General features: G+C 41.3%; 1 protein-coding gene across 1 annotated transcript in view; it reads left to right on the forward strand.

The window, feature by feature from the left end:
* Window positions 1–8161, forward strand: part of LOC123979431 (RNA-binding motif, single-stranded-interacting protein 3-like) — a 101484-nt gene extending 93323 nt beyond the window's left edge. The window contains exons 8-11 of the mRNA XM_046063345.1: window positions 1487–1583; window positions 5443–5493; window positions 7836–7851; window positions 8076–8161. Of these exons, the coding sequence (XP_045919301.1) occupies window positions 1487–1583; window positions 5443–5493; window positions 7836–7851; window positions 8076–8161 (250 nt within the window). The remainder of the gene's footprint in view (window positions 1–1486; window positions 1584–5442; window positions 5494–7835; window positions 7852–8075) is intronic.
* The last annotated feature ends 4072 nt before the right edge of the window (window positions 8162–12233 follow it).

Genomic DNA, 12233 nt, shown 5'->3' on the forward strand with positions numbered 1-12233 from the left:
GTAAGCCAGATCAAGGGCTAATATTCGAGGGTCATGCAAATAATCCAGCCATCATATTCACACATGTGACGCAAGGCGAACATTTGCTTCGCTTTGCCGCAAACTGAGCTTGCACATTTGATGTAGGTGACAAAATTTGGAAATGACCCTAAAGCGTTACACCGACTAAGGAAATGTGCCACGCTCTATAAGCTATATGGGCTTGGCATTAACAAATATATATATATTCATTGTTTTGCCAAATAGTCATAAGAAATCCACTATATGTTATCCAACATAGTGACGTTACTCATGTTTGGGTCAGTTAGATCCCAGAGAGGTCTAACTCCCTGTTTGGCCTCTTATGAGTAAACTATTGTAAAACATAAATAAGAAATATAGACATATAAAGACATATACATTTATTTGAGACTTGGCATTTGTAGACCTTTTTAAAAGGGACTGTAAACATTAAAAAATCCATTGTATTTAATCATGTTTTACAGTTACAGGGTCTCTGAGATCCCAAACAGAGGTAATTGCATTTTCTGTAGCGTACTTCTGAAACTTGTCATCAGTTCAAAATTATATAAGCAATTCTTTTAAAATCAGGACAAGTCATGACGTATCAAGCTGATTCTGTAAAATAATTTTATGTATGTATAAGTATGTTAGAGTAGGTCTGGGGTCCAAACAAAACATTAGGATTAAAATCTAATGTAATACACAACATGAAGAACTGATACTGTATCTTGAAATCGAATGCGGGGTCATCAAATCTTGTACATACGTAACTTATCTAATATCCTCGGCCAGTAATATGATCTTCAGCTCAAGTGACTACTATTCGACATCCCACGTAGCCTCCCAGGCGATCACAGCGACATTCAGTTACTATAAACCTTCAGCAATGAGATAAAGTAGTGTAGCCAACCACCTCCCTTCTCCCCAGCTCATGTCATACCTTAGCTTTTGGAAATGCATTGAGTTTTCTCCTAGCTCAGCCTACAAGCGTGCTTCTTAAGCCAGCCAGCCAGTACAGTGTAGCCTTAGGATCCACAAAATACAGACAACCTCCTACTTTAGATGATGACAAAGCTCAATTTGATGTGATAAAACCCAACTTTTCAATTGAGAACACTATAAGACACTTCATGAAATTTTTATGTGGAGGTCGAAATACAATATATGGCCAAGTGTTTGCTCTGCACAAGCTATCAGATAAATCCACAGTGTGTTTGTGTGTCTGTGTGTGTATTCTACTTTGCAAGAGTGGTTTTCTCCCTTAAATAGACAGAGTGACCTTTTGTATAGACAAAGATTTGTCAGTCAACACCATTTTTGTATTAAAGTAACAGAATTCCACATTTATATATGTCCTATATACTTATATGAATTTGACAAAGTAACTGTGTCTTCTCCTCTTTCTCTTCTCTCTACCTACCACCACTCACATTTCCACTTTCTTCACCACTCTTTCTCTCCCTCCCTCTATGTCCCTTCTCAGGTTCTACTCTTCGCCTTACAGCATCGCCACCAACCGCATGATTGCACAGACCTCCATCACGCCCTTCATCGCTGCTTCCCCAGTTTCCACATATCAGGTGGGCCTTAATGCACTGAATTATGGGTAGATTGCTGTCTGTGTATGTGTAATAGGAGGGTTTGCTTTGTGTAAGGGGATGGAAGAGAGGGGGCGGGCTGCAAAACAGCGTGAGGTTCTCTCTTCTTCTCTCAGCGTTTCTTCGCCGCTCCAGCTGTGCTCGATGACATCTGTTTCGTAGGCGGCAAACACAACAGGCGTCAGAAAACAAGCAACAAAAAAATAAAGCTGACAGGGTAGAAAAAAATAAAAGCACCCATCAAGAATGAAAGTGTCTAGGAAAAACAAACACTTTCCTCCCTCCCCGCTTCCTGACCTTTTTTGTGCTCCCTTAGCGGCTAATGCAATAAAGGCTTTTTTAACTAACTTCGATACAATCGCTTCCTCTTCCAAAGTGAATTCCACATTCCTCACTGCTATGATCTGTGGAGTAATGAAACATTACAGAACAGTAACGTGAAAATTGGCTGTGTGAGATGTCAAGAGCGTTAAACGTTTACCGTCACTGCACATTTCACGCAGCACCCTTTGCCGAATCTGAACATCAAGAGGCACTGCCACTGTGCCTTCTTGCTCAGACACTATCGTTTAACATCGGCTCTGTTTGGTATGCAGAGACAGACAGACAAGGATAGTTCGTAAGAGAAAGGAGATGAAGGATAGATGAGAAAATAGAAGGAACAGATGGAGAGAAAGACAACTAGGGAGAAGAGGAAGGATAGCACGGGTGGTGGTGGTGGTGATGGCTCGGGTGGGGTCTGTGGTGTGTGTGTGTGGGGGGGGGGGGGGGGGTTGTTGAAGGTTGCTGTGTCCGTCTTTGAGGCACGCTTGATTAAAACTCTGGTCCAGTACCTGCGGTGGAAGGGTAGGGGAAAGAGGAGGAGGGAGAAAAGTGGGCCAGGGCGCGTCTCTAATCCGCTCTCGGAAGGCTTCCCAAATTGATTTATCAAAAACAATGGCCAGGCTTTTGAGGAATATTAATCCTCACAGTTTCAATATCGGGCAGCTCTGCCACCGCTTCCTGTAATATTGCCCTTCAGCCAGTCACGGCAGGAAGGTGAGTCCTTCATCTTCTGTTCAAGTACAAAGACAAAGAGGAAAGAGAAAAAGAGAAGACAAGCCAGGCAGCCATATATGCCAGACAAAAGGAAATCACTTCCTTTTATGATTGAAAGTGTCGCCTTTGTTATGAAAATCTCAAGGTGCATAGAAATAACTGTATATGCCATTCCTTCTTTTATGTTTATGTTAAGTGGATATTTCTTGAGCTACTAGTTTGATGGCATTGATTTATCAAATCTGCAAATGACCCATGCCAACAGCAGTGTTCTGGTGTTCTTTTAAGCCTTGCTCCGGTGAGCTTGAACGATGATTGGCTTTGTTTCCTGGAAAAAGAGCTTTGATGATCCACATGACAGGAGCCAGTCCAGGCCAGATCACTACCAAGATCTCAGCTAGTGCTGCCAGCCAGCCGTGGCCTGGTTTACATCACTGGCTCTACAGACTGCCTCACTGGCTGACTGAAAATGTTGCTGGCTGATTGGATGTGTGGCTGGTGGGTTCACTAACCAGCTAACTGGCCGGCTGTTTGGCTTTATATGTGAGTGGTTGGATGGATGACCAACTGGCTGACAGTTCGGCTGAACGACTGACCATCTTTTTGGCTTATTGGCTGACACAAGGTTTTAAATGGTAGCACAAGCTGTGAAGTTCAGCCAAAGGTAGCAAGCTTCTTGGGTCATGGACATTAACTCACACAGAGCATACTGTAGCTATAGAATAATGGCAATTGTCTAACTGTTGTAATGTAGAATAAGCAAAGCCACTCTAGCAGGGCTGTTTTTAGGTCATTTGGAGAAAATCCATGTCAGTCAAGACAAGCCCACATCAAGTCCAACACTTTGTGGCCCAGGGCAGAGCACCCCAGGCTTTAGAGGCAGCTGCCACAACGTCTAACATTTGGGATGAGAGGCTAGTACACTACTGCCCCTGCGTACAGGGTCGCAGGGGCCCATCACAGGGCCACACATAGAGAAACAACCACTCACACTTACACCTAAGGACAATTCAGAGTCACCAATTAACCTAGTCCACATGTCTTTGGAGGGTGGGAAGAAGCTGGAACACCCGGAGAGAACCCACGCAGACACGGGGAGAACATGCAAACTCCACACAGAAACAACCTTTTTTCTGTGAGGCGACAGTGCTACCCACTGAACCACCGTGCCGCCCCATCATGCCTTTTTGCCTTTCGTTATGAGTTATGAGTGCCATGGCATCAAACATAATGACTGAGAGCATGTGCAGGAGATGGGGTCTGCAGATTTTTAGCAAATCTGAATTCCCAGAGTTCTGTAACTCTACTCTCCAATCCTTCCGGGACTCTGCCTGGCAGAATTTATCAGAGGAGACGGGGCCACTCTTATATTCTGAAAATGCAGCAAAACAATAAACAAGCTTTGGTCAAGGTACTGCCACTTCTGTGCAACCTCCAAACAAGAGGAGGGGGATATTGTGAAGCCAGTCGTGACCATGGAAAATAACTGTATGGAATACTGATTTCACTGGTAAATATTTATTTAGCATTACACTAGCTCTCTAGTTCGTTCTGCATTATTTCATGTTGTATTCTGATTGGTTGGTTTGCAAACATGGGTCATAGCAGTAGTCACATTGTGCCTTTGGTCCTAAATTTTGGTCTCTTTGGTCACCAAAGCTAAATTGGCCATGAGTGGGCTCTTTATCATCTGAATCACTGTTTTTTGATTGACAACCAGAGATTTCACCACATTTCTTTCACGACTGTCAGCTTTTGTCTGGAACAGCCCAAAGTCACACAGTATAAACGGTCTGACTAGAGTTGAAGTCTCAAGACTACAACTCTTCTCTCACCAAATAAATCATCAAATAAATCACATGATGGTCATGGAGTATATAGAAAATGCTGAAAATAAGTGATTAAAGATGAGCTTTTTTGCTGCTGTCCCATTCAGCTGGGGAGAACAAATACTGCCATGTATAAACAAACAGACTTGGCTTCATGTTATATAATATCAAGCTTGTTTAGGTGTGGATCCAAATCACGCGTTTGGGTTGGCTCAGAGGATTGATTGCTCTTATAGCAGATTATTCTGTGTTTGTCTTTGTTTAATCTAATCATTTTACCAGGATCAGTGGCCAGCCTGTGTGTTTGTCTGCTACAAGCTGTCTAATTCCTCTTTCCAGCACATCTAAAAGCTCTGTTTGTTCCTCCATTTCCCCAGTCTCTTGATCATTGTCCCTGTCACTGTTTCATCATCTCTTTAACTTTCCCATCCACATTTGTAAATATGCATGTCTGTATATGTTTCTCTCTGGTAATAGCTTGGCATACCTCTAAATTCTGGCCAACAAAAAAGAGAAGTTCTGTCTACAGTGTCCAAATTCCTTTTCTTTTCCCTTTTTACTTTTAAATAATAAGCTGTCTCTCCCTTAAATTTTTCCCAATGTTTCACCCTTCTTGCAACAGCACTGGGCATGGCATTAATATGATTACAGAGAAGGAACCTAATTTATGGGCTCTATGCACAAGTCACACTGTTGGCAATAATGAGAAGGCAGGGGGCAGATTTGCTGCCTCCAGACTTTCAAATTATTTTAGTAATTCTTTGGCATGACTTAATCTGTGTAAAGTTCAGCCATTTTGGTGCATTAAAACCAATGCAATCATTTTAAAACCTCCAGACTCAGGAGTATTTGAACATATTGTGAATATTTGAACAGCATTTATTGCTTTATGTGGGATAGTAGTTGGATCTGACTAAGATAGAAGAAAATTTATATTGTCACTATCGTTTTACATTTTATGTGTTTCTCCTCAGGTCCAGAGTACGTCATGGATGCCTCATCAACAATATGTTATGCAACCTGCAGTAAGTACTCTACCATTCACCTGCAGTAGTTGCCCTTGCCTCCCCATTGGGGCCCGCCCATAGCTGAAAATCTATGGCTTGCTTCTGGATTTAGTCACAGTTGTTGAAATGTTTTAGTTGAAACTTTATTTCACAATCGTGCTGAAAATAGTTTACAGCATGAAGTTTTTTTAATTTAGAGCAATACAAATGATCAGAAAAATACATCCTGTCTGGAAAAACATTTAAGCCACACTCTTTCTCTGTTGCGGGTCAAATGTTAAACCAACTAAATTGCATACATACCATTACAGGACCACATGAAAACTTGTGATAGCTAAATGATTACACCACTTTTGTCCTGCAGTTACTATACACAGCTCTATAAAAGCATATAATCCCATTCTGATAACCATATGTTTCCATCTTTCCTAAGTATACAAACACATTTTTTTTTTTGGTCAGGAGTTTATAGGTGTTGAATGTGCCAGGAAGCGATTCAGCATCATTTACCAGACCACAACACAATACAGACAGACTGTTGCTCTGGGTTACCATCCCAGACAGCAGACAGGAAAAAAATTTATATTAATTAGATTTAGTTCCCCAACAACAGTCTGCCACAGTACAGCTGAGGTAGTCACATTGCATCCAACAGTATTCGGTCATCATGGTTGAAGAGTACAGAAGATTTGTTTTCTAATAGCCCAAAATATGTTGTTATATATGATATGATGTTTCACTTTTTTATTGCATATCAGACAACAAAAACAAATGTTTCAAGAATGTTTCTAGAAACTAAAATAGCAATTCACAAATCACTTTTTAGATCCATGCTGTCTGTAAGTATTGTTTGGAATGTATCCCAGGTTTTCCTTCTTAATGTTGTAGCAACAAAGAGCATTAGTAGTTTAGTAAATTGTTGTAAGCTTGAGCTTTAATTGATCCTAGCACCATGAGTGTTCTCATTTGGTTGCTTTGTGGAGTTAAATCAGTCTGCCAGAAGCTTTAATGTTTGCTTGAGGCTTTTTGCAGCCCCTGGAGCACATTCCTTGTACATTGTTCTTCATTGCTCATGAAGGGCTCATGTATTTGATTCTTGTGAAACAGTTTCAAAATTGACTTCTTACTTAAAGTCTGCTAAAGGACAGTGCCCTGCAGTACAACACAGAGAGCACTTGAGTATTTCATACAGTAGAGTAAAACATATTGATTTAAAAGTGTGCCATACTGCTGTGAAGTACATTATAGCACAGTACATAATAAGCATGTAAATCTTGTATATTGTTATTGAAGCAGGACGTTATTTTCTCTTTGGAAAATAAATTGCCACCCTGCAGGTAACGCAAGTTTTTTTTTCTAAAGTTAGCTCTAATGAATCACACAGCCACATAATTTAATTTCATACAAATGCAGGTGAATAGGTAACACCTTACTGTTAGGATTTATGAGCCAGGATGTTTGAGAAATATCTTGCTGTTCCAGGTTATGTCACACACTGTATCGTTGCCAAATATCAACCTGAAATCCTTATAATGATACTAAAAGTCTGAATAATTATTATGTATATGTGTTAGTATTCAATAATATAGAGTAATTGCATCTCCAGAGTTAACCAAGAGGGCAAATTTTCATCTGGTACAAATGTTAGTAGGAACCCTAAAAATAAAATTGCCCAATGCTTTTTATGAGCGCTTACTGTTTGTACTGTCATTGAAAACGATGTTTGCCTCAAGCAACCGATGAAAGTTTCCATAGAACTGTTAACTCAGAAAAGACAACCTGCTTGTAAGTCTCTGTTACTGAACACATTGGGAAACACTGGACTCCACAGCTGATGGTCCGGCACCCACTCACTGGAGGAGTGCTCAACTAGCCGCGTGGCTCCCCGCTGTGGCCATTTACCACTCAGTCCTACCCATCTCACTTCCACTCCCGCTGTGGGACAGTGAACATGTAATCTGGTCGCAGCAGGCCACCAGCCAGGCAGAAACACACACACCACACCCAGCTGCAGCTGCCCTCCAAGCCACTCAGTTTGCCTTTCAGCCACACAACCTCCTGCCTTTCCTACGAGTATCTTAACTCACCCAGCCTTCTCTTCCCTGCTGCAGCTTGCTACCTTTGCAGTCAGAGCTGCACTTTCCTGGTGACACTTGTTTCACACAGGATTAAAGCTAGCTCACTAACAAGCTAACTGTTTTTGCTGCTGGTGCTGAGTCTGCCTGTTGAGAGTGTAAAAATGTCATGGGTGGTAGATAATAATACAAGGTGAATCACAAGAATGAGATTTCTAATAGTGTAACTGCTCAGCATGTGCAATGCCGTCTGTTGTGTGCAAGTGTGTATGTGTTTGCTTCTAGATACAAGTGCACATAGGTATGACTGTATTTGTCCATGCATCTAGATGCACCAATGCGTGTGTTTATTTACATGTGCGTACCATTTTCTTCATGATCTGGGATCTTCACAGACTCTCTAGTCATGTGTTATGCTTTACCTGTCAGCACACAAACAGGACATGCACAACCTCATCATCTATGTTTGTGTAACTGCTCATGTTTGCCTGATACGTGTTTGTATGCACTGTATGTGTTATGTAGTGCCATATGTGTCGTCCATACTGGTTATTCCCAACCAGCCCGTACGGCAGCCTGACGGCCATCCATCTTCCAGCCTTATGTCATGAGGCCTCTTGGAGGAATTGGCAGTAGCCACTAACCAATAGCCGCATTGTACTGTAGTGTACAACTCATCATGCCTTCATGCCAGCAGTAGCCATGTGTCCATATCTGTCCCCATGGCCCCATCGTCCCCATTGTGTTCCAATGGCTCTCTCTGTCACCAAATGGCTGGTAGGTGCTAACCCCAGCTGTCACCACCGTCAGTGGATAGCTACCAATCTGTCTCCCTTTATGACCCATGCTTATATCCACTACCAGCTACATACACAGCAGACTGCCCCTTGCACACACACAGCTTGCCACCAGCTCAGTGAATCACATCAAATTGGCTCAGGGGCCTACTCAAAGCATTAAAAACCAATTGATTGTGGTGCAGTTTGGCGGCTCCCACCACGTGTCGCATGTTAAACAAATGGAGCGTTGTGCAATGGCGCTCCTTGTGTCCAGGCAATATGGAGGCTGCCATGCATGGAAGGGAAAGGGGTCACAGCTAGCCGGTCGGACTGTGTAGAACAGAACAGACTTTGTGTAATTGTATACTTGTATTGTAATTATTATACAGTAACAAGAAAACTGGATTCACAAAGGAATAGACTAGCTGTCAAACTTTAATTAAACTAGAAAACATATACACAAGAGTACAAATAAAAAGAGTAAAACGCATCAGTTAGTCCACCGGTAAATTAACAGTATATTAAATTGAATTTCATATAAGCAACACAGTAGCTATGAGCAACAGAGTGTTGAACCTCTATGAGGTTGACAAAAAAAGAGTAAAGCACATAGCAGTTTGCCCAATAGCAATTAGGCCTATAATTACATAAAATGCCTATTAGCAACACATTAGCCCCACACACTTAATTGCTAGCATGGTTAGCGGTAAACAGATGACAGTAAAACTGAACAAATGAACAATTATTAAGCAGCTATAATTAAAGTTTATCTATAGATAATGCTTCAGCCAGGGAAACGACGTCAGCAATATCTGTTTGCTGATCACCTATCAGACAAAATGCTAGATGTAAATGTCAAATGAGCTGTAAATGCAGGTGACAGAAGGAAAAATGTAATATTCTCTGCTAAGGTACATGACTGACTGTTAGTTTGGATATTCCAGTGAAAGCCACAGTTGTGCTTTTAATGCTTATTTTATATCTGTACTTTCTATGTGAGCCTAAAAGAATCACTCATCCCCTATTAACTCCTGCTATGAAAACAATTTTTCTGGGGGAGGATCTTCCAGTGCTCACTAAGAAATTATTTCCTGACTTTAAGTGTTAAGAGTAGTAGCTCTCACTAGGAAGCGTTGTTTTTTCCCCACCAAGTCCTGCCCCCTACTCTGCCTCTGATTGGGTAATCCTAACCCCCTCTTAACCTTGACCTTAACTGACTTTAACTAATGGAGGCAATGAATACTAACCAATCAGAGGCAGAGTTGTTGAAAATCTGGTGGGGGGAAAAAAATGCCACTAGGACAAATTGTTAAATAAAAAAACGTGTTAATTAGCTGCTGCTGGTGCTGTGTTCCTTCACTGATTTGTTTACTTATTTTGACGTTTCTCTTTATTTCAGCCTTTGTAAACTTAAACTCCATTAGAAGATGGTATTAAATAATAATTTGTTGGAAATAATAGATATGATAGATATGTGTGATGTGTTGAAGTTGAGAACAACTTGACTGAGAGTTTGCTTATTGCACAGTAAACAGAGAGCATTGTTGCATGTAACGCTTTGGCAGAGGTGTTTTTATCTGACTAGATTAAGTTTGACAAGTCCATCCATACGAAACTGGACTTCAGTTCGCAGAGGAGCCAGCACCTTGTTAGCAATAAAATCGAGAGAGTGAGGAGAGAACAATTCTTAAAATTTATTTATCCCCTATTAATGGGAATGTTTTGCAGTCAGCATGGAACGATAGAAAGTGACTGTTTTTTAAAGTGGACAGCTAAATGAGGTTGCAGCTTGTTCTCCCAGGCGTTGTTGTTCTTTCTTTTTTCCTCTGTTTATCACTACTCTTCCCTTTCTCTGTGTCTCTCATACTGTCTCTTAGATCTTCTAATGCTGTGCTCTGTTTGGCAGTTAGGCGTGGGATGTCAGAACACCATGACCACTTTCTTTTTCTGCTCTGTTCTTTCTTTCGTCAGTGCTACACAAGTCAGCAGACCTTATAGAGGGGGAGAAAACTGAAGAACTAAAGGCCCCAAAAGACAAATACACACATGCAGCTCACACACAGATGTGCAACTGCCTGAACACTATATTTTTTTAGTGCACGTCCTTAATGGTAAATCTCACTTACGTGCAGATCATCAATCACGCACATAGACACTCATATTCAATTTATGCTGCCAAGGAGTGCCGGAGTAGCTGCAATGCCAGCCAAGCGCAGCATTGCTGTCTTTCCCCATGACTTATCCATCCTCTTTTTTCTTTTTTCTCACTGTGAACTGTATGTGTTTCGAGTGTGTGTTTGCCGGAGTGCATTGGCCCTTACATACTGGAGGTGATTTATTGAATTCCTCTCCGTTGCACCCAAGCCAGTTCTCCCTTGCTTCATCTTTGAATAGACGCTTGCTGGGCCTCTTAGAATTGAACCATAACTATCTGCCCTCATCGGATGGAGGTGAATCGGTGCACTGTGTGATACCCATCTCCCCGGCTGACATGAAAAACGCTTCGCGGATTCAGAAGGGGAACATTATGTTGGTCTCATGGATTTGACTGGCGAGGCAGAATTTGAGACGGGGCTACGCTTGTCCTTGGGTTGCTCTCGCTGCTCTTTCCCCTCCCATCTCTATCTTTTTATCCCTCTCTCACTCCCTCTCTATGCATCTCCCTCTCACTACTCCCTGTTTTTGTCTCCCTCCATCCCTCATGCCTCTCTTTCTCTATCTGTCTCTCTCTTCTCTAGTGCCCTTTCAGAGCACAACTGCAGCTACTGTGCTGGTGCCAGCTAAAAACTGTCTGTTCAGGGTTAAAGTTTCATTCATATAAGAGAGATATTGTTGCAGTGCCACAGGATGACTGACAGAGAGATTGAACAGCTGCATTTTCCCTACAAGCTTTTGGATATTACCAAGAAAGTGTTTGCAGTAGTAGCAAAAATACTTTTTGAGAAAAAGCTGATATGCTTTGGTGCACAGGCTTTATTAGCTCACTGTGTTTTTTAATTGGATTTCTAATCTTTTTTGCTTTTGTAAATATTCGGGGGAGATCCTTGTGTGTGAAATGATCCATTTGTCTATAAAAGGCAGTCAAAGAATGGTTGGTGGAGAGGAAAAGACCTCCCATGAAGACATGACAAATACTGTTACATGCTTCATCTAGCACCCTTATCCTCTGTCACACACGCGCACACACACACACACACAATACAAATCCATCGAAATATCTTGTCCTCCTCAATGAGGACATGTTAGTGGTTCCTCTTAGATAATAGCCTCATTACTGTGAGCATTTTATAAATAATCATAATAGTGTAGCATGGCTAGATTAGATATGAATTTTAATAAATTTATGAGAATTAATACCCAATTATGAATTTTAATATTCATAAAATCAAAATTTTTCCTCGTTTCAGGGCACCACCGGAGTTGTTATAATCCTAGAGTCTCCAGACCTCTAGGTAGCTTTTAATTATTATACAGTTATTACTAGTGATCAGTTAGTTAATAATCGCTCAATTATCTTAAATCAGTCAGTCAGTCTCATATCTAAAGGGTCAATTCTCTTGGCAGGGACGTAGAAATGGGCAACACACACAGCTCTTGATTATATTACAGTGAATTTATTCTCTAACTAATGCAATATAAAAGGGTGGTTAAATACAGGGAAAATAAACAATTGCTGAACAATGAGGAATGGAGGTTCGATTGTGGGAAGCATTTGACTCATACGGCATAGGAGAACTAATGAAAGTAAGCTATGAGTTTAGGAGTTAAAAGGAAATATTTACGGGACATCTCTGACCACAGAATGTTGTTAAGTCTTACTGCTTGTCGACAGTCTGCTTTTGGCCTGTTGCACGGGTCCCACGCTAGCTGCCCGATCCTGGCTTTTTGCTAGGGATTCTCCGGG

Source organism: Micropterus dolomieu, linkage group LG11 (genome assembly GCF_021292245.1).
Source record: "Micropterus dolomieu isolate WLL.071019.BEF.003 ecotype Adirondacks linkage group LG11, ASM2129224v1, whole genome shotgun sequence".
NCBI lineage: Eukaryota > Metazoa > Chordata > Actinopteri > Centrarchiformes > Centrarchidae > Micropterus > Micropterus dolomieu.